Source organism: Chanos chanos, chromosome 8 (genome assembly GCF_902362185.1).
Source record: "Chanos chanos chromosome 8, fChaCha1.1, whole genome shotgun sequence".
NCBI lineage: Eukaryota > Metazoa > Chordata > Actinopteri > Gonorynchiformes > Chanidae > Chanos > Chanos chanos.
The window spans coordinates 24883860-24909067 of record NC_044502.1 but is presented as its reverse complement, the minus strand read 5'-3'; the positions used below and the strand labels follow the sequence as shown (position 1 = coordinate 24909067).

The following is a 25208-nucleotide window of genomic DNA, read 5'->3' as shown; positions in this document are numbered from 1 at the left end:
ATATTCACTATATACAAGATAAACTGCAAGCATAGAAGGACACTTAAATGAATGGCTACACAGCACTGGTCTTGTACAGGTTTTCCCAGCCCTCTGCTGGTGTGACTCAGAAATTCTTACTGTCTAAGACTATCTACAAACAAAAAACCTGGAACTTGTTTACACTATTAACATTTAAATCTCAGCAGTGTCATGATTATGTAAGACCAAATGGGATTTAACTGGATATGCCAAAAAAATTCATCTGCAAAAATAAATGGGAAAAAGATATTCCAAATGTTGAGTGTGCTGTTTCATGATTTTGAGTGGTTCATGTTGACAGATACAGTAGATACCAGTTCAGATTGTTATTCATTTCCCTCACAACCAAATCATTGAAAAGGAGAAAGAACAAGAAGACCGGCATCTGTGTTAATTTTACAAATATTTAAAAAAGTAAACATTTTTCTTCTCTAAGGATTTTAAAATATATTCCATCAAAAATAGTCTGACAAATTTTGCTGGTACAAAACAAACAAAAATGAAAGTTATACAAATGAGAAACTGGAAGCAATTTTTTTTTTTTTTAACTTAGAAATGTATCATATTCAGTTTGTCAAAAAACAAACAAACAAACAAACAAAAAAAACCCAACAACAACAAAAAACTTTGACAGGCTCAGATAAATAGAGACTGCTACTGTAAAGGGAAAAAAATCCACAGTATACTAGTGGAAACAATGGCAAGGAAGGAGATTTGGGGAGAAATATCTGATGTGTTAAACAGTAAGAAAACGTTCGACATGAGACGCGGGTCATGGAGCTCGTCACCTTTGGCAAACTTGAGTTGTGTTGCGGTTGTGGACGTGCCCATAAGGCAGGCACAGGCTGTGGCAGCTGAGGGGAGGAGGGGAGAATTTTGTCCACAAGGTTTACACTTCCTTCACTTTCCATTTCCTTCCATCATTCATATGACAAATGAGGATTTGTGTCGGAAATCACCCTGAAAAAGAGGAAAAGTCAATGAAGCAGAGCTGTCCGAAGCTTTAGCTGCCATTCGGGGAGAGATTGTGTCAGTAAATGAACGTCTGAAGGGGGGGCTTACCTCATCCTCAGTTCTGACATAGTCCACTCCATCTCCTTTCGCTGAGGGTTTGTAACTAACAGAGGAAAACAGACCATATTATTTCCTTTACATGCAGTACACCCTTAAGACAATGAGTGCCATCAAGAATCATTCATTTTAATGTTAGAGTTTTCTGCTGAGCTTGTTCAATCTATACAACTAACAAAACAACAAATCACTTAACACAATACTGAATATGTGGATATGGTGGCAACTGTAAATTAAACTGCTTGAGAAAAAAAACAAAGAAACAAAAAAAAAACTGTCATCCCATGGGCTGAAATAAGACTGTAAACAGGTGAGTCAGAGAGAGGAGAGAAGTGCCAGCTTAAGAGAACATGAACTGTGCTGAGAGAACAATAATGACTTTTCTTTATTACTGTTTCACTTACTTGTTTCCTGTCTGCTTCTGACTAGTGAAGTAGCCTCGTTTATAGGCGCAGCAAATACCAGCCGTTATACACAGCAGAACCCCCACCACCACCAGTACAGCCACTATGATCACTATCACATTAAGGTCATCTGGAGACAGAGGAAACCAACAGGTGTCATCCCCACTGTGTCATCAGGCTACACATCATGGATCATGAGTGGATTGTTAATGAAAGAAAGAGAGCGGGAGGAAGAGAGAGAGAAAAACTTACAGACTTCCATCATCTGTGGACCACATACTGTCTGGCCTGCATCATTCTTGGCTCTGCAGTAATACTCTCCTGCATCTTCCTTCCTGACAGCACTAAATTTCTACATAAACATAAAGCAAACATGATAAAACTCTTACCCACAGCCATGTGTGTGTGTATGTAAAAATCAACAGTGTGTGTGTGTGTGTGTAAAAATAAGTATGAATGTAAAAACCAACGGCATGGGAATGTGTACGTTAGAACCAACGGCATGTGTGTGTCTCCGTCTCTGTATCTGTATGTAAAAACGGGCACGTGTGTGTTTATGTAAAAACCAACAGTGTGTGTGTGTATGTAAAAACCAACGGCGTGTGTGTGCATGTAAAAACAAACCAACGGTGTGTGTGCATGTAAAAACAAACCAACGGTGTGTGTGTGTGTGTATGTAAAAACCAACGGCCTGTGTGTGTGTGTGTGTGTGTAAAAACCAAGAGCGTGGGGGTGGGGGTGGGGATACTGTATGTAAAAACAAGTTTGCATGTACAAATGAGTAAAAACTTCACTTACGCCACTTCAGACTATCAGACGTAAAGTTTTATGAAGGGATATGAAGGCTTATAGAGAGATCTGTGTATAGCGTTTCATGAACTCTGAGTGTGCTTAGTATGGGTTGTCTGTGAGTTTGACACCAGAGAGAGCTGTCTAAGGTTGTCATGAGAAGCACAAACCAAAAATGACTGAAATACTGAAACTTCTTTTTCTTTCCCTATGTGGAAAATTAAGAGCTCAAACCAAAGCATTGGTGGAATGGTCCTTAATCAACAGGGATACAAGATGGAGAAGAGGGATCTGCGAGTGAACTGTAAACCAGACATGGAGAAGCCTCTTTGGGGTGCAGCCTGGAAGTCAGTGACAGGCAGTGAAGCCTTTCAGAAGCCAGACCGAGGGGCGAGTTGACAGGCAGGCCATTGAGGGGAGACTGGCGAAGAGCACGAAGCTTTGGAATGTGCAAATGAGGACAGCAGATTCTCCTCGTGACTCTCGGCAGTCACACATCAACCCAGCTCCCTAAAATATCTTCACTCCCACCCCACTGCCCACCAGGCCCTCCATACGCTCCGCCACATCCACGTGCGCCTCCACTCACCAGAGTTCCCGTACTGGTGGTCAGGGTGTAGGAGGAATTGAAGAACTTGGGGCTGCTCTTGGGGTCGACAGGGATCTCCTCTTTGTTGCGGAACCACTGGTACTGTGGTTTGGGGTAGCCTTCTTCCTCCAGGCAGTGGAGCTCTGCAGACTTGCCCACGGGTACCGACTTGGGCACGATGCACTTGGGAACCACTGGCTTCACTGTGGGGCACATCAGAGCAAAGGCCATTAGAGAGGAAGTGAGAGGTCCACACAAGTCCTGCTTCAGCCCTTCCCACCCTGCACAGCATCCCCATAGAGAAGAGTCAGTGACCTACAACGGCCATGCACACAGACCTGCCCGAGAGCGCACGGGGCGCTTGAACATGCCGCACTTTCCCCTTTTAGCTCTCTTGATTAGACTCAGCTGCAGTTTCAGAGCTTTCCGCATATAGCCCGGGGCCACGCCCGAGGCTGTGGCAGGACAGAAAGCATCCTCAAATACGCGCCAAGGGCAAAGAGCAGCCGTGATATGCCACTCAGGTATCAGCTTACAGTATTGCAATCAGTAAACTGCTGCAACTTACTTTGTTTAATTTGTTTAATTTTAATTTGTTACAATGACAGAGTATTGTTGACTGTTTTTAAAGTGGTCTTTGCTAAAGGCCTGAAGACTTACTCACATACTTCTGTATAATACCAGGGACTGAAATACCAAGGTGAAATGGCAATGAACCTGTCAAAACTACAGAGACATGCAGTTCCATTCTCTGCCACTGTGAGGCACTTCTGTGTTTTTTATTATGAACCAGGGTTGAACCAATAGGGAATGATGGTCTATGTCAGTGTTTTTCAAATCCAGCCCTAGGGAGCCGCTGTACATAAATTTGGTGGTTTAACCCATCACTGACAGGACCTCTCTGTGAACAACACACCATTCATCAGATACATGAGGGATTTTAGCCAAGTCTCACCACTCATCACTGCATCTGAAAAACACTGGTCTTCACAAACACCTCACAAACACTGTGATGTTCTCAGAGACACAAATGAAGGACAGATTTTCATACTGGGAGGATTTAATGCAGTAACATAGTGGGGAAGTATTACTATTCACCTCTCACAATCAGGTTGATCAATATTTCATCGACGGATTTCGAGTCGTTCGGAGCGGTGACTTCACAGCGGTATTGCGCAGTGTCTGATCGTGTTGCATTCAAGATCACTAAACTGGCAGGTTCTCGAAGTTTTGCCCTGTTCTCCAAGTCTCCTAAAGTAGAAAAACATTGAACCCATAACACAAGAGATCAGGCTGCAAATGCACTTTTCCCCATAAAATCTGCAGCGCGAAAGAAAGACAAAAAAATGAACTAATAATGACCCAAACCGACTAGCTAGAGTGTTCAGCACTTACCGACCATCTCTAATGGAATCACACTGTATGAAGATATTACCTTTTACTTGGTTTCTAAAGTAGACGTAACTTGGTTCGCCATCCTTGATCTTTTTCCATTCTATTCGTGGGTCCTGAGTCGTGATGGATGTTATGAGGCAAGACAGCTCAATCGCTGAAACAAGACAAGGCAAAGAGGTCCGATTAATAACAGACTTTTTCCTCATGCGCTCTTGTATGAAAAGTTGAACAGGTTTACAGTAGCAGTGTGGTACTGTGTGTCACACACTGTTGACTGAGGGGTTTATTTTTCACTTGCTCTTACATTCAAATTCATTGGCCCATGGATTGTTATTTGTTGTGGTTAGCGTCACTGCCACGATCCTGGTGTAATCTGGAATGAAAAAAATGAGAGAGAGAAAGAGAGAGAGAGATGACATTTACACTCTGTAACACTGTCACTGGACAGAGACAGGAAGAGATCTAGATCATTTACACCTTCGTTCATTTCTCTGAAGCAATACTCTCTGATGTTTGTACCGATGAGCTGGTCCAAAGAAATAAACTCTCGAAACTTCATTTACTCCAAAGCTCGGGACGCGACGCCACCCAAACACATTCTTTACATCCCAGCATACTGCTAACAGGATCTGTTACCATCCATTTTTAGTGTGGCTCTGAGAACAAACAGGCTTTACATAACAGCCTGCTCTTACAGCTGGGTAATAATCGTGCAGAGAGCCGCGCAGCCTTTTGGTCAAAGTTCTCCAATGCAGAAAGGCAGAACTGTCTCTACAGTCGGCCAGTGCCTTCAGATAGCCCCACAGTCAAAGAGACTTGCTGTGTATAGAGTTTTGCTTCCAAGCAGATGAAGTGATATTAAGCTACATCACCTGAAGCAACCACTCTCTAATTTGTATGTGGGAAGCCTTTCTGTTTCAAATGATTCATGGTCCTTAAATGACCTTAAAACTGAATCTCAGACATGCTTCTGATTGTGTGGTAAAGGAGATTAAACAAGAGCCTAGCTGAATCCCTTCTTCACCTCACAGAAAAGAGTGAACTCAGCCATGTGTGTGTGCATCAAAATCTTGTGCAAGAATGCCATTAAAAAGTGATGGGTAAGATTAAAGCATTTTACTGTCAGAGTGTGCCATAGTTAAGCTGCCAGATTGTCTCAGCAATATCAAAATCTAAAGGTTAACCAGAGGCTCGTGATTCAGGGCTAGATTACACACATCTGCCAACATCTGGTCACACACCAACCTGTTGATTTTGCTGATACTGAAGTGCTCCAGGTCACTAAGGGATGACATTGAGCCCGTCACAGCTTACAGGCTACCTTCCATCCATCATCTGCCACTATCCATGGTAATCTTAAATCACAATAAAATACTGAAAAGCAAATCTACTCCAAGATGTTTTTTTTAAGGGGAGGGGCAGAGACAGAGGCCACTGAAACATTAGGCCCTCCCCATTACTAACCTTAGGATTATTTCTATGAATTGTTGCTACTTGCATTTTATGGCTGAGCTATGCAGATACAATTCATTCAACTCAGGCCTCACACAACATTGGAAAAGCAAACCCAACTCAACAATATCTGATACAGTCCTCAATTTTTTGTGCAGAGATTTTAAAAAAAAACAACAAAAAACAAAACACCACCATGACACCAAAACTGAGGAAAAACTGAACTTTTTTTGGCCAGAGAAGTGAATAACACACTAAGCTGTGGAGACCCAGATGAGGCAGACCAAATCATCTTCTCTGATGTCTTTCTCTCCCAGACTCTACTCTAGTCTGACAGAAAACCACTCTGCACACCATTCAGAAACAAGCATTCCCTCACACAGTCAACGCTAACACTTCATCAAACAGCAGGGAGAACAATGCACATCTTTACTGCTGTTCCCACATGACATCGATCACAAAGATAACCTTTATAGACTGGCACACACTGCACTCAAATTTCTGAATGAATTCATCAGTGTGAATTAGAATTGCTAAATCCACTGAGAAATCTAAATTGTAATTACAGGACGATGAACTGAATTCATTTGCAAAACAATGTGTTTTCTGCAGTCTCTGATCTACTGAATGTTCCATTCAATAGTGTGTTAATTATATGAACTGTGTGTTTGTTAAACATAGATAACATCATTCTTGACTGCAGACTTTCCTAAAATTCAAAGTGAATTCTGATACCAATGTCAAGCTAAACGCTTGGACTCTGAACTGAACTCCATGAACTGAGCAGGAATGAACCATCAGTTCAATTCAGAACTGACCCTAATTCCGTTAGTGACCGAGAGAAAACTCAGGGAAGCTGGATAAACTGTCCAATTGTCTTTTGTCATGAACTAGCAAATAACCGCCAAAGGCTGCAGGAAAAGAACGCCCCATATTCACCAGCTCAGTTGCAAAAAAGGATACAGATCTATCTGAAAACACACACACACACACACACACACACACACACGCATCCTCTTTGCGATGACATCCTGGTCATTCTGTGTTTGTATGTCAGCAGAGGGAAACTGCAGAATGTATGATGGTATTTAAGTCAGTGAGTAGGAAATGATGACCGTGTGTTTGTGTGTGTGTGTGTGTGTGTGTGCGTCAGCCAGGTGTCTCCTCTCTCCTTCCTCACTCTCTTTCTGACACATCCTGCGATTTCTCTGTCATCCTGGCTGCTCCTACCCTGGGGAGTGTTGTAGGGGAGTCAAGACCTGTGACTATAGTGACTATACTGTAGTAGCAAGCCTGGGGCACAGCTGGGGAAGCTCTGATTGACAGAACATGAAAACACACGTGGCCTACTTTAGACGGGGCCTGGTTCACTCTGCTGCATACACTCGCCGAGCTCCTTACAGCATCTTTGGAATAATGAGAAACCCTCAGATCAAGCAGGTGTTCCCTGTTCTGTAAGCCTTCATCACCAGACTTTCCTTCCCACTGGTGGGGGGGGGGGGGGGGGGCGGGGGGCGGAAACAGCTGTGGGAGATGAGACAAATCTGTGCTAAGTTTTAATCTTCTACCTCTTCCTTCAGAGGAGTGCGGCAGCTTCTCCTCTATAATCTTAGCATAATGCCATGATAAAACCCTGAGCTTTACAGGCCTGAATAATACAAGACATTACACACAGGGCGGGGCTCTCTTTCACTTCATTTCCATGTGTGACGCCGTTTCAACTATAACACACATCACGTCCTGGGACAGCCATCATGCTACAAAAAGAAAGGAATTTGGCTGTATGAAAAGTTTCCATTTGGGGAAAAAAAAAAATCACTGCACACCACAAAGTTTGACTGAACCAGTTCATTTTACTTTGGGTGACCTAACCTTACAACCCTGTTTTGGAGAACAGATATTTTGCCTGCATGACTAGTCACATCAGAGAATGTCTTCGCTGATGGCACACGAATGTCTTTGTGTTGCTTGCAAATTCATAATGGATACAATGCAGATTCCTCTAAATTTAAACATCTAGACACATATTGTCTTGAGTTTACAATATGGTAGATCCTTTGGTCTACCGTGTTATGAAAGAAAAAACACTTTAGACCAAGCCTGGAGACAGGAGGAGTACTGCATCTTCCATCACTTACATGTTTATTGACAAGCTATACGATGGAATTTACCTTTTGGACGATCGATGATTTGATCATTAAGATTGAAAGGAACATTTAAAATGTGCATCCGTATTCTTCATTCTCATCATGATGACAGTAGTGATGGACAGAGAAAGCACAGAGGAGCAGAATCTGTTCCTACACGGCTCCAGGAACTGCACTCAGCATAGCCACTTCAGTCGGCATGCACGCACACACACCAGATAATATGCCTCGTTATTTTTAAACCACCGCATTGATTTGATTCCACTGGAGAGGAGGCATGAAAAACTGGTGCCCGTAGAACAAGTCATTATAAACCTCCATCAGTGTCACTCCGATTGGACTGGATGGATTCCACAGCTCCCAATATGCTGATTGTGTCAAACGAGACTGTGACTCAGGCCTGGGAGAAATCTCATGCTGAGAGACGCCCTCAGACTCAAACTCTTCCCCCACCGCTCTGCAAGGATCTGACGTGGCTGTAACTCTGAACAATCTAGCCAGGCAGGAGAGGTCACAAATTCTCTACTGACACTTGGGTAAATGTAGTCCAATACCCTCCCTGTGCCTGCCGCCGGCAGGGCCTCGCTATTGTGCTGCCTTTCTCAGGGCCAAGAGGAACACTTGTTCTCATTTGAAGAGGGTAAACGCTCCACATCTCACAGCAATTCCAGGCAACCAGAAAGGACAGGAGATGTTTTCGATTTGTATTTCATCTCAGACGTGCTGCAGAGTAGTTTTATGTTTAGCCACGACTTGAGTAGGTACACTATGTGAACAGCGTGACAACTGTGAGCTAAGTTAGGGGCTAATAAAGACATACTGCAGTGTTAAAACACAGGGCTGTTTACATTCAGTAAAGGAGGATAGTTCCCAGGCCAAGAAAAACCTGTCCCTTTATTCCAAATAAAAATATTTATCTAATACCAATGTATTTTATCACAGGCTGTCTCTCTTTCCTGCGAAGGTAATCAAAGTACTGTGGAAAAGTGAAAAAAGAAAAGGTGAAATATTTTGTAGATCTGAATTCCTTCTCGTGCGGGATCAGGAGAGACTGTGCAGCTCCAGTCCCTCTGGTAGTTGACACAGCTGTGTGAAAACCCCAGTGAGCCCCTTCACAAATAATCGGGGGGTTTTACCAGGTCCACCTGCTCTCTATGAGAGGGGAAAGTGGTGCTGCTGTCCTCTTAGGTAAACAGTGAAAAAAAAGAAAGAAAAACAGAAGTCACGTCTTGTCTACAGTTGAACTCTGTGACTGAGTGAACTGAAGTTTTAGTGTAAGAGCTGAGGACGATGGGGATGTTCTCTCTGAGTTTTCACCTTGAGTGTGTCCAGACTGCTGCCCTGATGCGCTAGCATTCATATTTGGAACAAAGTCCTTTGTGTCTGCTCTATCTCTTATCTTTATAAGGAGCAGGATAGTGAAGGCTCACTGGACATTTCTCTTCATTTATACTGCACATTATCACCATAGAAACACCAAGACCTTTACTGAAGATGCTTTGTGGGTTTAACACTCCTTTATGTAGAGCACTGGGAAAAAAACTCCACTGTCTGACATTCACATATTTGAATCAAATTCATCTGTAGTAATCCGACGACCCTCAATAACAGCAATGAAAATAAATCATATTTGGCCATAGACTATCACATTCAACCTAAGCCTTCTCTGATCAACAATGGGCCCAGCCGTGTTGTAGGTTAGAGAAAAATGAAAGCCATATTTGGAGGTGGATAACACAGCTTTGTAGGTGTCGCTCATTCCTTTAAGGCTAAAAATAGCACCATCTCTTCAAAGAGAAAAAACCTCGGATATTCTGTCAGCTGCCAGACAAATGTGACAGGGTTGCGCTTTGAAGAGTGTGTCTCTTAGTTAGGAGTAGCATGCCCCTAAGACAATAGGATATGTGCTAAAAGAAATACTTATTCCAGGTGCTTCTGTAAGATCACATTACAATGGCGCTGAACCACAAACACGAGCCATATTCATTCCTTTTCCTCCCGCTCCTATTCTCCACGGTTCATCTTTACCCTGGGGCTCTCTCCTTTAGCATTCATTGGTATTCAGAGACAGCACGCGGCTGGATTTGGCCAGCTCCTGTTGGCTCTGGGTATTTCAGGGTTAGGTCACTGGCCGGATGTGAGGGTGAGTCCACCCTGTTATCATCCACACAGGTCAAAGACTTTGCTCCGGTTGGGCGGGCTCAGAAGGGCCCACGGTGTCACGGTGCGCCTGAGAACATGTCATTTCATGTCAGCGTCAGCGACCGTCAGGCCAGCTTTCCTCCGCCCTGCGGCCTACCCTGACCACGCACACCACTGGAAAGAGTGTGTAAGTCTCCGTGCCCACCTCAGCTGCCCCTGTGTCTTTGCTCCAAGGCCAACTCAGTCACCTCTGCTTTTCCCACGTGCCGCATCATTGGCAGCACCAGGGCCTTTGGTTACGGCCAGCTCCAGTCGTCCAGCTCTGACTGACTGAGGCAGCAGATAAAGAGGTCTGGAGATGTCTTCTCTGTATCTTACATTTCTTTTTTTTTTTTTTTTGAAGTGAAACTTGAAACTTCACTTGTTTGTGATTTTCTATAAAAATAAAGTACAAAAAAAAAAGAGGGAGTGGAATAAGCAGGAAAACAAATCAGAAAATCGTTCTGCCGTGGACTGCCGGAGAAGAGGAGAGTGTCTGTTCACGCTGTAGTCACGTGAAATCTCTGGACATGAAAAGATCTGATTCTTTTTCTTTTTAATCTTCTATTTTAAAAAAGGCCCCTTGTTTGGTGTCAATCTCTCTGTCTCTCGCATGGCCGAAGCCTTCATGAACACCAATGGATAGCTTTGTTTTTCTGACACAGTTTCAGGCTGTGGGAGTGAATGAGCGGTCATTAAACAGAACAATGGCAGAGCCCCATTGTGTCAAAATAATGGAATTCCACATTTGAGCAACAGGACAGAAACACTAACAAATCGCCCACCTCCTTAACTGGTATCATATTAAAAACAAAGGTATAATCGCCCAACTCCTCAACTGGTATCATATTAAAAACAAAGGTATAATGAAAACCAATCATTAGAGATATGCACATCCTTTCTACACATCACTCTCATTTTTTCTGATATTTAATTCATTTAATTGGATTATTTCACAAAAGCAAAGAGAAAAACTGCATTCTGCACCTGAAAGATGCTGGAGAGTCCAAGATTTCTGACCTGCCCTTCGTAACACAGAGGACAAAGGATATTAAAACTTGACAACAGGGTCATAAAAATACTGCATTCCAGCCAAATCACCTCCCTGCACTGCCACAAGGACCATCTATCCAACATCTACAGACAGCCTGGTGTATAACTGGTTTATTTCAACTGTAATAAAAAAGAGTGTCATTGAAATGCCAAAAGATAATCAGACAGTGTGCAGAGAAAATGTGGGTGGGTTTATTTTTTCCTTTTCTGTAAATATTCTACAGTGATCACTCATGAGTAAATGCACCCAAACACAAATGCTGCGTGTGTGTGTGTGTGTGTGTGTGTGTGTGTGTGTGTGTGTGCTTTTTCTCTTTATTTGTGTCGGTCTGCATAGCTAGTTTTGGAGTCCTTATTGAAATGGAAGCCCAGTGTCAGTGAAAGTTAGCATTGACTTGATGGACAATGAGCGCTGGCAGGTCAGTGAGTGATTCTTCACCGCCGTGAGAACAGGTTAGCGCTGGAGAAACCGCGGCTATTTATAGTGGCTGTCAGCACAGGCCCTGGGCGACTCTGCCTGCTAATTGGTTGCGTTTTCAGGTAAGCCAGGGTGATACATCTCCTGCTGTGTCTTCCTCACTGGCAAAGACCAGTACTGGCCCTCACTCTCTTTAGAACAGCCATTCATTGTTTTCAGCTAAGTCTCACTGGGCAGGAGATAAAACACTAAAATATCCATTCTTAAAGAGGAGTCAAAGTGTGTAAGAAAATGTGTTTTTGAAAAGGGAGTTTTGAAACACATTTGACATCTGATGCAGTTAAGCTAGGGAAATATGCCATCCATGGAATATACAGACTGTCTCATCTATGGAATAAAGGGAATATCTCATCCGTTTGAGCTTGTCACATTCAGCAGACCCAATTCACAGAGGATTTTTTTTTTGAGAGGAGAATCCTGCATTCTCACAAAGCTGCTCTAAGGAAAATCTGTAAATCGTGTTCCACTCTGTGCCAGAATTAGCCACTCGCTCTACTCAGCACAGATGGCATTGGCTCTGCTCGCAGCAAATGCCTCACATTCTAGTCCAAGCAGAGTGACCTCTTCCTTAATCCTAATTAGGAATGTAATTTCAAGCAGAGCCTCACCCAAATACCACGAATATAAAGGTCTCCGCCACTAATTTTTCTTTTCTTCCTTTTTTTTTTTTTTTTTTTTTTACCTTAAACACTAAAACGCTAAAACATTGTTTTAGCTTCCACTGCAGGCTGCCTGAAGTATTTAGATTTGGATTAAAGACTGCAAGAAAGGAAGTGCTTTTTCTGTCTCACACATTCTCAGTGGAAGCTAATCTATTCAGGTTCAAAATCTGATGTGAAAGCCTGCCGATTATAAAGGTGCAGTTTTAAGGCAAAAACAGAACAGCGAGAAGAGGAAAGCCCGTTGGACCTGTGCTTTGACGCAGTGGGTTCAACACTGGGTTGATGTACAGTGATAATACAACAGCAGCACTGGGGCTAAATCCCTGAGAAGGGTTCAGAGAATGATCTGAAGCCTTATAGACATTAACTCTGTGCCCGACCCCCCTCTACACACCCACTCACACTCCCTGTCTCTCTCTCTCTCTCTCTCACACACACACACACACACACACACACACACACAGAGTAGCTATAGCAATGATATTAACTCCTCCATAATGCTATCCTTCAGCGAAGCACAAATCCATGATAATTCCTGATGTGTACAAACGGATGACAATACTCTGGAGATCACTGACTGCAGCCAAATTGCATCACTCAGACGGCAGCGTTCAGAGAATAATGCCTTTTCTGGCTGTAGCCCGGAAACGCTCCCACTCTGCAACCGTGGACAATGCATGTCCATTGTGGACAGCACGGCCAGTGTGTCAGATGACTGTTCGTTCTAAAGCACCACTGACAGCAGAATAATGCCAGCACACGGCTGGGGGGAGACCTGTTGATTTAGCAACGGCAAACCCATAATCCTGCTCACTTCCTGTCCATAAGGCCTGCCCACAATGCAATGGGGCAAGGTTCTGCATTACAAGGAGAGCTGTGATCTGAAAAGCTGTGTGGACCTTTTTAAATCATTTTTGTAGTATATCCCTGAAAGCGTTTGTTCATATCAGTCCAAAAGGAAGTGCTCCAATCAAAAGACTTTCCCTTTAGTCTATAAAAGAGAGACAGTCTGTTTGGGAGACCAGATATCTAGGCCTGAACACCACAACACACAGAGTCTCTACCGCCACACAATTGTGGTGTTCAGTGACCAGACACTGAGCCAGCAGAGGGAAGCTCATAAACTGGGCGTAACAGGGCTGACGCCGGCTCACAGGACACTCATTCAGATATAGATCAGCCTAAGCACAAATCCCCGTCCTCTCATTGTCTGTGTGCCCCCGGCCCAACTCCTATTAACTGCCTTTTGTTTGTGCTCCTGAACAAAAGCAGTCATGTGGCGTGACTCCAAATGCCTTGGCTGCTGTACCAGTTGAACAATACCAGTAAACTTGTCCCTGTAACCAGGCTAGAGTCTCCAGTCACTGTCAGTCACTAAATACTCCTCTAAACTATCTGTGGTCAACGTAAAAGCTGAACCCAATGTTACAACTGATCTTTACAAACAGTCAGTTATTTTTGGCCCCTCATCTCATATTCAGTAAGTTCTTTATCAAAAAAGGAAACAACATCAATCAGTTAAATTCTAACACATGCACTGAGTCTTAGAATATACCATATATGGGCAATTAAAACAAAGCAGATCACTATTTCTCCACAAAAACTATTATCTGTCTACTACAAAGATGCTCAGTCCGCACTCAAGTTCTCTCTTATGGTTTCTATAGCTGTGTTCTGTAGCAGTGTACTGAAAAACAGGTCCTCTGATTGGTTAATTAGCATGTATTAGCATTTTCAATCAGGATCACCATCCATCAGTCCAACTACACACCACAGTTCATCACTCCTCACTCCACTCTCTAGTCCGAACTGTCATATGGCTGAATACTCTGAGAAGCGTTTCCACTGTTCTAGCATTATAAGTTACAGGACTGCAACCTATAACAGAGGTCCACAGTTACTGTTCTTCTCGTTTTGTTTTGTTTTTTTTCAGATTTCAGTAAAGATTTGCAGAGGCCTTGAGAATGAGTTTTGGGTTGGATTGAAGGCCATCGCTCCTGTGTGAGCGTAAAGGCAGCGGGCAACAGGTGACTGAGTGTTTTGACAGATGTGCCAGTGAGGCTGCAGGGCAAGATAAACTTCCTGCAACTGTCGTAACTTTCCCTGTTCACAGCTTTTCCAGAGCTGTTGGTTCAACTCAATGCATTTGTACAAAGGACTTGCAGGTCAGCTGATGTGTGTTCAGCCTTAAAATAAACCCCTGCAAATTCCACTTTGTTTCATTAGAGTAAAATATACAAATAACAGCTAAGTGGAGGAACCAAAGCAATGACTGAAATGTCAGTCTCGAGCAGTCTACCTCAAAGAAAAAGGCGAGCAGTCAAAACATGAGCATTTTCACCCACATTCTGCCTAAGCACAGCTGTACTTTACCTGACAAAAAAGTATATCTTAAGCGAATTTCAAATGGCATTTTAAGAATTTTAAGTGAGTCATTCCCATGCGGATAAGATAGCAAAAGCAAATGTTCTCAAAGGCATACCCCCAGACTCAAATAGTTATCACAAGCTGTCTGAGAGGCCATGGAGGAGGGGAACAGGTGGGAGAGAGAGAGAGAGAGAGAGAGAGAAAGAGAGAGAGAGAGAGAGAGAGAGAGAGAAAGAGAGAGAGAGAGAGAGAGAAAGAGAGAGAGAGAGGTGTTGGATAGTGAGAGATCGCCTGAGCCTCATGCCACTACTGACCGAGCTCACAGAATCCCTTCTGTCACCTGCCGATGAGAATCACCCCCTCACCCCATCATTACGGGGGTATGCTTTGCACTCCCTCCATCGGCTAAAATTTGGAGCACTCAATGCTACCCGTTTTGTGGGCATCTACAACAAATGCGGACATTCCAGTCAGCCAAGAAAAGAAGCAAGCTCTCGTTGTGACGCATCTTGTTTTAAAAGGGCGCAGTGAGAAACTACCACTGAGCTTCCCACCACTGTACTTTGCATTTAACAGCAGAAATATTACTGCTAAACACAACAGCATTAAAAATCCCTATTCCAATACTCTCCGTAGTTCCTTCCCTGATTTCCTCATAGAAACGTTTCAATATTACCTGGGTACCAGTGTCAAACCTGGAGCTTAGACTAATCTGAACAGATTACAGACACATCTGATGCTTCTATGATCAGAGGAAAACAGAAAAAGAAAAACTCCACAGAAAAGAAACGTGAACATCTGGAGCTTGATCCTGAAAGAAAATTCTAAAAGCATGGAGACCTTTCAGATGAATCCTCGTCTGTTATTTGTCAGCTTTGGGTCTACGCCATGAAAGGTCACATCCAAAGGAAAGAAGAAGACGGCTGTTTATGTCTTAGATGTTCTGAGTCAAGACATTTCTGTTCACTGCCTTTCTGTGAATGGACCAGAACCACGTGGCCACATTTCCCTCTGCACGGTGGATTTGAAATCAGCACATAAACAAACCGGAAACAATCTAGGTTGGTCTAAACATTGCCGAGGACTGTGTCCTTGCATTGTTTAGTGATAGTGCTGCAGTAACAACAACTCTATAGTAGATAATTGGAGGAAACCCTGTTCCCTTGACGTGAGGGAAATAGCTTCCGTCTACCGAAGCCAAACTGGCTAATGAGGAATTCCCAACCGTGGATACAATCTTAGCTCATAACACATAATTAATCATCCCAGCCCCAAGAACGTAAGTGCCACCAAAGCAATGTCTCCCATCATTCATAATACAGTGGAAATATATCTGCTTTCAAACTGCAGGCAAGATGAACCAGTCAAAGCAAGCATCAGTGGTTTAACCTACATTGAACTAGCATCTTTCCAACACATCTGGTGCTTAGGCTGATGACAGTGTAGCATCATCATCATAATCATCATCATCATCATCATCATCATCACAGGCATATCTCTCCCAGTGAGCACACTGGCTGTGAACAGTGCAAACATGCTCCCTTAAATAATGGGATATTGCCCACAGACACATGGGGTTGAGGATGGGGGTCGGGGGGGGGGGGGGGGGGGGGGGGGGTGTGACTCTGATCCTGAGTGGTGGTGATATGGAATTAAACAGCATGGTTGGTCAGTTCCATTAGAATGACTTCACAGCTGAGAATGCACCACACAGAGGATCAGGAGTGCAGAGGTTCCAACAGGCCCCAGCATTCTGCTCAAACATACCAACTCCAGGAGAGACAGAGGAATTTCCATGAATATGCAGATATACGTGAGATTACTGTTCCAGTTCAAACCAGAACTGGATGGAGAAAAAAACAAAAACAAAAGAAAACTCAAAAAGCTGGGCTCAACTTTGGGTTGGGAGGGTTGAGGTGAGGGGAGAGCTTGCTTCCAAAGGATGAAATACTGTGTGTGCCCTCGTGGGACCCTATCTATCCTTCTTTATGTTCTGACTAAAAGGCATTGTTTGTATGTAGTCCACCGTTCCTCCTGATTTTCCCCATGAATTATTTGTTGACTCTTCTCTTTCTCTGATGCTTTATGCTTTGAATATTTAAAGAAGCACACAGTCAGGTTGGCTTTGTTCAGAGAGTCACAGAACTGTATGGGTCTGTGATCCATTCCATTTCATATGTGTGGGGAGAACTCCGGCCTCCGTGGCATGGCCTCGCCAGGCTGGAGCAGGTCACTTCTCTAGCAAATCCTCGATTTGTGCTGCATGACAGCACTTCTCCAGCCCTCTGATCCCCCCACCCCCTACATCTGATCTCTACTGCTTGCTTCTGAATTTCACCCATTCATCTCAATGCACTTCATGAGAGCTGACTTTGAAAGAAAAAGAACCTGGCACCAGAAAACAAAAACTTACTTGCTCATCTAGGACTTTTTACTGGTGTGAATTCTATTAAACACCACTAAAAACCTCCAGCACTACCAGGCTATGATAATATGAAGTTGTAAAATATGGTGGAGGCCGGTCACTCCCGCAGCATAAATCCACTCAGAGCCTTATTCAAACTGCCAGGTCCCAGACTATGAATGCACTACTACAGTCCTTACAGACAAACAGTGGAATGTTACCATCATAGCTGCTGTAGACTAATATTTTCCCGTTTACATCAAATGACAAACACATGACTGATCTTGGACATGCAGAGCAGTGCAGGTCTACTCTTATCATCTGAGGTTTAAGGTCAGCAAGCTATTTTCTATGACCATCTACTAAAACCCTGACTTTGCTTGTCCTGGAAACAACACTGGTTTAATCTCGTTCCTCTAAATCATTATGCTCCCTCTGCCTTCAGGTCATTAATAGTCAAAATAATTGGTTTGTGAGACCTCATGTAAATCTTAGAAAGCCACATTTGTGTCTTGCTTTGGGTTGACAGACATTTTAATTACACGCAGAACTCTAGCGTAGCTGACACATCATTGCATTACAAGAATCTCGTAAGTCTTGCTAAATCCTCTTAAATGCTGCTGTCTGATATAGCCTAGTTTCCTACAGGACACCAGGAAATGTCTCATGCTGTTTAATTTCGCAGACTCCTTTTAAGGTCATTGAGGAGAGAATCATAAGCCCCGATAAGAGTTTGATAAACAGGCAGCCAAGTCTAGTGTCGGGAAAACACTGAGATTACATAGTCATTCAGGGACATCCTTCTGAAAACACTCTAAATCATGTTAAACAGCCAATTTAGACTTCTTCTCAAAACAGAGTCACAAAATGAGACTTTATAATAGAAACTGCCTTGAAATATTCAATCAATTAAAATATTCAATCAAGAAAATGTCAAAAGAGGAATATACCCCAATATACCCCGATTATATCTCAGGAAAACTAAACCATTTTTCCAAAAACAGACTGATTAGGACTAATTAACTGATTAACAGCTTGACTGATTCATGTATTTAATTATTTGCACTGATTCTTACCACTTAATCGACCTACCGATTTCCTGTACAAAACCATGAATGCAACTTTTTTTAAATATCAAAATATTTTCATGTGAGAGGAGCCCTTAACAGGGCGGACAAGTAACAAAAAAATGTGACGAGTGGGCAAGCAGCTTATTTAACTAAAAATACAGTTAAATGGTTTTCTTTTTTATTTACATGAAATAAATTCTCCTGTGAGGATTTGCTGTAATTTTGAGAGATTATGTTGTTTCTAAACTCGTCTGCCTTGTGTCTAAGTGTGGGAACTGTTAGCTTAGGACCAGGCTTTAACACAGGGTACGCCAGATGGTCTGTCCACAATCTGACCAATCAACACGACACAAATCTGGTGCTAATGGTGGATTTCAACCCAGAGTGGATTCCCTCATTACCCCAAGGAGGAAAACAAGCATCTCTCTGGCTGCTCCATTTCTGTTTCCTTATCACTCACTAATCTCTCCCTGTCCACAATACATTCTAGGGTAGAACAACACTGTTTTAAGAAGGGTAACCTCCCTGAACAACTATACCCTCCCTGAAAACATGAGCTTTTAAACTACATAAATAGGAAATAGATGGGTGGAACTATGTCCATGAAAAACTATTAAAAATAATGCCATTTGCTCTCTCCAGATTGAAACCACTAAGAAATTAAAGAGAAAATCATTTTTCTCGGCAAGCAGATCGATACTATAAATGATTTATTGTTTACGACACATGGGAGAGCCATAAAAATGATGAAGGATAATTTGATGGTGAGTCTCTTGTTGATGATAAATCACTCTTGATTTCCCTGCTCTGATTAAGGACTGAAGTTCTCGGCATGCGAGAGTGCATTTAAGCATCTGAAACTGCTCAAACTTACGCATGCTTTCAGCTTCTTTCACAACAACAGCCATAACCAAGGCTCACACCCAAATCTACCCCATCGCTCTATAAATTCACAATCCCCTCTGAGAGACAGGGCCTCTTTTTTATGCACAACAAATGTCTTCCAAGCATTGTTTCCAAGCTTCATAGATTAATGAAAAACACTCATCTTAAAGGAACTCCAACTTCTTTTAATAAAACGAATAAAGCAGATGCCCACACATCTCCCACTGCATGGACAGTTTTGATACGCTCTATCTGCCACTGACTAAGGTCACTTTGAGAGAATGGGGGGTTTGGAAACCATCGTCACATAAACAGTTCTTGTGAGGAGAAGACTGTTGTGACTGAGCCTTCATAGCAATGATAGGCTCGCGTTGGGGGGGGGGCGCTGAAAATGCCACATGCCTCTCAGGGGCAGGGAAACATCAGCGATGACGCCGTTGATATTAACAAGTTTTGGTCCCTGAATATTTATTCATAGCAGAGGTGCTGAAGATCCATTTGTCCATGTATAAACTGCTCAGCGTTGTTGGAAGACAAACCCACAAAACAAAACAGAGTGGACACAACTGTGTAGTTCTTGACATTTCTAAACACATCAGATATTATTAATTTTGTTAACTCTCAAATATCAGCAGCTGTATTTACATGTGATGTCTAATGCCATGTATTTCTGTTTATTTGTTTTTCTACTTTCCCCCAGGGGCTGTCCGATGATTGGACAAACAGGCCATTTCTATTTTAAGAAACGCAACAAATAATTGCCTTGTGTGTCCAAGCTGCAAACATGGATAGAATCATATGATATTATCTGACTACGAGTATGAATCAAGCCAATTAAGAAAGGAAAATGACTTAGACTCCATGCTCGTCCGGCATCAGCTAATTTCTAACTGAGACATAGCTCTGAGTCTGAAAGATGACGCAGTGATCTCTAAAACCCACCGGTGCTTTAGTGTGGCACTTCCTCCCATAAGGCTAAATGACCACAGATAATGACCACAAAGAGGAAACTGGACACTGTCATTAACTTAAAGCACGATAAGCTACTTCAAAGAATATTGCTTTAACACAGACTAAACATAACACAAACATATCATTGCTGTTTATGCGGATCATTATAGTCTATGTAAATATCCACTAGATGGCTAAGTGAACGGGGCAATTGACTTACAACCATGTTCAAAATGTCATTATGCTTGAAAACTCCTATGAAGAAGGTGAAACAACAACTGTAGGTGAAAATAAATGAAATTAGTCCGAAGTAGGAAGCCAGCGCTGATTTGTTGTGGGGGAGGGGTGTGGTCGTGGTTTTGGGCAGGCACTCAGACACTATTTCGATCATTGTCCATCGTACACATGGCAGTCTTTTTGACATATGGAGCATGCACATGCCTGGGATTCCTGGACCACGTATGTGTTATTTCTAAGCTTCCCCTCCTAGCATCTGTCACTGCTTACCAAAAAAAAAAAATTAATAAAAGTAGGATAGGACTGAATAAAAAACACACTTCACATTTCAGTGTGGGGTTAGCATGGATTTCCACTTTATGAAAGATCACCACAAGACAGATCTCTTTCAAATTCCCTTCGCTAAAAAAGTTTAGACTCTAAACTATTTTCATGATTCGTAGGTTCTCCACAATTCTTTTTATCATGTAGAAGGACACATGGAACAGGGTGGGTTTTCAAGATCCTGGGCATACACTCTAACATCAGTTCATTATCTTTTGGTGGGACAACATTCCACACTTCTTCCCATGAGAAGTGGACCTGTGGAGTCAGCCATCAGCATAGATATTTCTGCTGCCTCCATGTGCAAGCTGTCCTCCTTCCACCTCTCAGCTGTTTCTGACCATTACTCTCCATCCGCCACTGGACATGTGTCCTGTCCCCCAGTCGCTCAAAACCTTATACCATATACCACTTGACTCTGATGCCATCTAGGTGAGTTGCCGCGGCTGGGCATCCTCACTTGGTTCTCCCATATAAAGTCCAGATAATCACATCCTAACTTCTGCTCCGTTCTCCTGCAAAGGTCTAATTCTGCTCCTTTGGTAAACCAACCTTCTAAACTTGATGTCAACTTCCTTTCAACACATAACCATCTCATAATTTTTCTTGTATGAAAAAAGAGTTCAGTTTGCCCGGTGAGTAAATCGGTTACTCTCGGCAGTGTAGAAAAAAACCCTATCAATCTCCATCTCACTGCCTGGCTGAGAAAGCCTGGCCTATCTTTTGTTTTTAAGATGTGAATGGAGAACTATGAAAGGTTTCATCTCGAAACACTTCCTCTTTTTCTAAACAACTTCCTTAGGAGTGTGGTCTGGGAACTTAAATACATTTTAAAAAGTTGTAATCTTTCCCTTTCTCCTAAATCATGGGACAGTTTTGCTGGCATGGAGAAGGCTCAGAGCAGAGGCAATCAAACGAGCATTAAATGGAAGATATGACACAGTGGACAAGAATATAACATGGAGGAGACGATCTCATTTGTCTAGATGCTTCATATAAAACTGTGGAGAGTAATCTCAAAGTTTATATTATGCTTGTTCTGTTCCACCTTGAGCACTGTCCAACGCCAACATATTTTGGCACTCTCAGAGCTTTTGGCACAAGATAGCAGAGTTTCCAGACTACTCTAGCTCTTCCTAGAAACATGGCTTTCAAACATATCAAACATTTACGGCAAAAACAGATGCCCGCTGCCATCAGCTGACTCTCTGAAGAGCTTCAGTAAAGACAGTCCATGTCCCCAATATCAGTCACTGAGAGCCCCCCACACAGCAAGCGAAAAAGGAACTGGAGTTACTCTAAAACACAACTTTACTACGTAGTAGTATTAGTAATATTAAAAGTAGTACAGGTCGACAGCATCATATTCGCTGATCTATCGTTATATATGATCAGGAATACTCATGAAAGGGCTAATAAAATGTTTCCATTCTGCAAATGAAAAAAAAAAGAGTCTTAGCAAATTTAACATGAAAAGCAAAGCAGTCATTAATTAGGCTGGGGCCGCGCGCATTAAAAACCTATCTTCATTCTAGAGGGACAGGAAAGAAAGCGGACAGTCGCTGTTGTACGCTTACGGCCCTCACTTTTTCCGTGCGAGAGTTACGTCCACATCAAAACTTCCATTCCGTCAGAACCACTGAATTAAAAAAAGAGGGGAGAGAAAATACTTTTGGTTTTTAAAATCTATAAGGCAAGCGAACCGTGCCGAATTTGAATCACATTGAGTGAATTTAAAGTAGCCTACTGTTTAACGGACATTCGGATCAAATTAAAGGTGCATTACATTTGCATAACTCTTTATTAACATATTTAAAGAGTTTCTCACTCATATAACGTAATCCAATAACATTACTTCGGGCTAGTATTAAGGAACGTATGGCCAACTCAACACAAATCGGATAAGACTGGGCTGACTCTTGTATTTAATTAGGGTCTGTCGGCAGAAAGCCCGCAACACATTTGTCAAAACAAATTCCTGCCAACGAAAATAAATAAATAAAATAAATATTCGCTCATGTGGTCAACTCATTTCAAAATCTTAAAATGTTAATCTTGGGTAAAGATTAGCCTATATTAACTACAGTTTAAAATCACTGACTGCGCTAGTTCTCGGCGCCCCGGGAATGCATGCTGTCTGGCCACTGCTCGGCTCCTCCCGCGGATCGTCTATGTAGTCATAGGAAACCCAAAAAATGCAACCTCGCACAGATGCAAGTTTTCTATCTTTCGAAACGATGTAAATAGCCAAGCAAATAACCCAGTAAACAGTAACTTTTAAACAGTTACAGTTTACGTTATTTTAGATTAACGATTTCGGAAGTTTGGTTACATACAATAAAGCAAACTTTTCAACGCTCGACTTCACAAAGGGTCTCAGGTCTGAGATGAATCACGCACTCTCGTGATGTGGAACCCCAATCGACATTTTACCGAAACTCTTTGGCGTTAAACACACTAATGTTTCGAACAACCATATTAGGGAATAATAAAGTGACAATTTTAAACTTGTTTCTCGCGACTTCTGTCTGTAACTATGCTGCGCGAGAAAGGATTGGTGTGATGTGTGTCCGTACTGTTAGATAAACAACGAAAGAGCCGGTTAGAGATATACAGACTGTGTCCAGCGAACGATATAACACGCTCCAAAGCGAATCAATATAGCTGAAGAGTGCGTCAACAAGATATAAGCTGTTTAAAATGTATCAACTGATCAGTCGTCGCCATTACTAGTGTAAAAATTCCTACCTGTACAAGAACCACTAATTCTCCTCCAACTTACGAGTAACGGTATAATAAAGCTGGCAATTTCAATACCGAGCTAGCTGGTTAGCTGAAAGAGTTCAGTTGGCACAAGGGGCACTTCGAGTATCACTTCAGTATTCTATTTGATAACGGAGCATAGATGTCGCTGCGATCCAAGCGAGAACTTCAAAAGAATTCAAACAAATAACAACAGAACTTTTTTGAAGCTTTTCTCTTTTCATTTCTGCCAGAAAAAAGGAGAAAAAAATCTAAACGTGTACTTACAATGTATGGATAGGAGGACCAGAACACAAGCCAGACGTGTTAACGCCATCTTGGAGTCGATGCAATGGTCTGTTTAGTCGTACATGCGCAAAGTAAATCGCTTTGGGAGGATGGAAAGACTAGCCGAGGAAAGAGAAAGAGATGCGAATATAGCTATTGTGCGGGGTTCCCATAGCTACAGTGAGCATCACCTACTTTAATATTCAGCCTGCCCAGTTTTGGGGAGGGACGTGTGAATTTCCGTCACGATTACAAACAGCTACAGTCATAGTTCTGAATAGGAGTAATCTGTAAACAAATTCATTTTCCATCACTGTGTTGTTTAGATGTTTTCTGAGCATCATCTACTCGTCTGCGCGACACTTGTTTTTGTATTTTACATATTGTTTTGTTCAGGACGTAGCGATGGAGTTTTTAGCAGGATTTATAAGGTTTTGTGATTGCGACCATTCTTATTTATTTATGGACTTACCGTCATTTAAGCTGTGCACACCTTCACATACACTTGTGAATCTATGTATTTATCTATCTATCTAGATAGATAGATAGATAGATACATAAATATTCTTCAGTATTATGTTCAAGAAAAACATTATGTGGACAACAAGGCCTTGTAAAGTGAATATAGTTTGAACACATGTGGAATTATACATGCATTGTAAAGTACTGCAGAACACTGTATTTCATCACATTGCTTTTTCAGAAAATCATTTTAGCACAGACCAAGCTGTAAAACTTGTGTGTTGTTTTTATGGTGTCTTTTTTTGTACCTGGAAACTTCACTGGTTACTGAGGCATTCCAGTGCTAAGGATTTAACAGACTGGTATATATAACCATCACTGCGGCTTTAGACAGTGGTAAAAAACAAAGTCATTACTCAATGGCCCTCACTTTTGTTCCCACAGGATAGTATTTTAAGCAGGATCTTATCAGCTCCAAGGACACTGATAGAGGGATCCTTACAGCCTCTTCCAGTTCACTGGACAGATTACTGTCTTTACATAGGCATAGGGAGTGTGTCATTAGGAGCCTGGACATCTGCCACTCCAGACAAATCTCTCAGGACAAATGGCTGGTTAGTGAAGAGCTAATGACGAGGATATCACACAAGGATATTTTCTGTTTTTCAACCATGTCATCCTTTAAATATACAGAGGACTGATCTCTGATGTCATTGGTCCGATTTTAATGTTTGTTCCCACAAGTTATATGACAGGGATGACCAGCTACTGTCTATCAGGGGTGCCAGCACAGTGGGTGAATTTAGACAACCAGCCCGTGATCATTAGCTTTTATTATTTACTTGTTTGTCTGGTGTGTAAAGCATTATAAAAAATAATAATGAAAAAATGAAAATAAGCCCCCAGTTCTTCACTCTGTGAGCTGGTTTCAGAGGTAAAATTTGAGACTAGGAAGGAAATGTGACAGGCAGGAAGGCAGTGGGCAGGATGATCCTTGCTTACACACGTTTTTTCCATTCCATCGTTCATCTTTTAAACAAGGATAACTTCATAAAAGTTCATAAAAGACCCAATTTGTTTGTACAAGTCAGGAAAGAGTGTCTTTGTGAAAAGTTCTGTTAGGAAAAAATGAAAGAAAAGAAAGAAAGAAAGCAGGGAGAGTAAATGTGGGTGCAGTCAGTATCTGTGGCGTGTAATCTCTGGATTACATTTTGGTCTGAACTTTTACCCAGTGAG

General features: G+C 42.2%; 1 protein-coding gene across 1 annotated transcript; it reads right to left on the bottom strand.

The window, feature by feature from the left end:
• Positions 1–886: 886 nt before the first annotated feature.
• Positions 887–23595, bottom strand: jam3b (junctional adhesion molecule 3b). The gene is given in 9 exon segments (XM_030782683.1): positions 887–981; positions 1084–1138; positions 1497–1626; positions 1749–1848; positions 2875–3077; positions 3973–4125; positions 4310–4423; positions 4574–4632; positions 23501–23595. Coding segments are annotated over 9 exon segments (945 nt in total). The 3' UTR covers positions 887–945.
• Positions 23596–25208: the final 1613 nt, after the last annotated feature.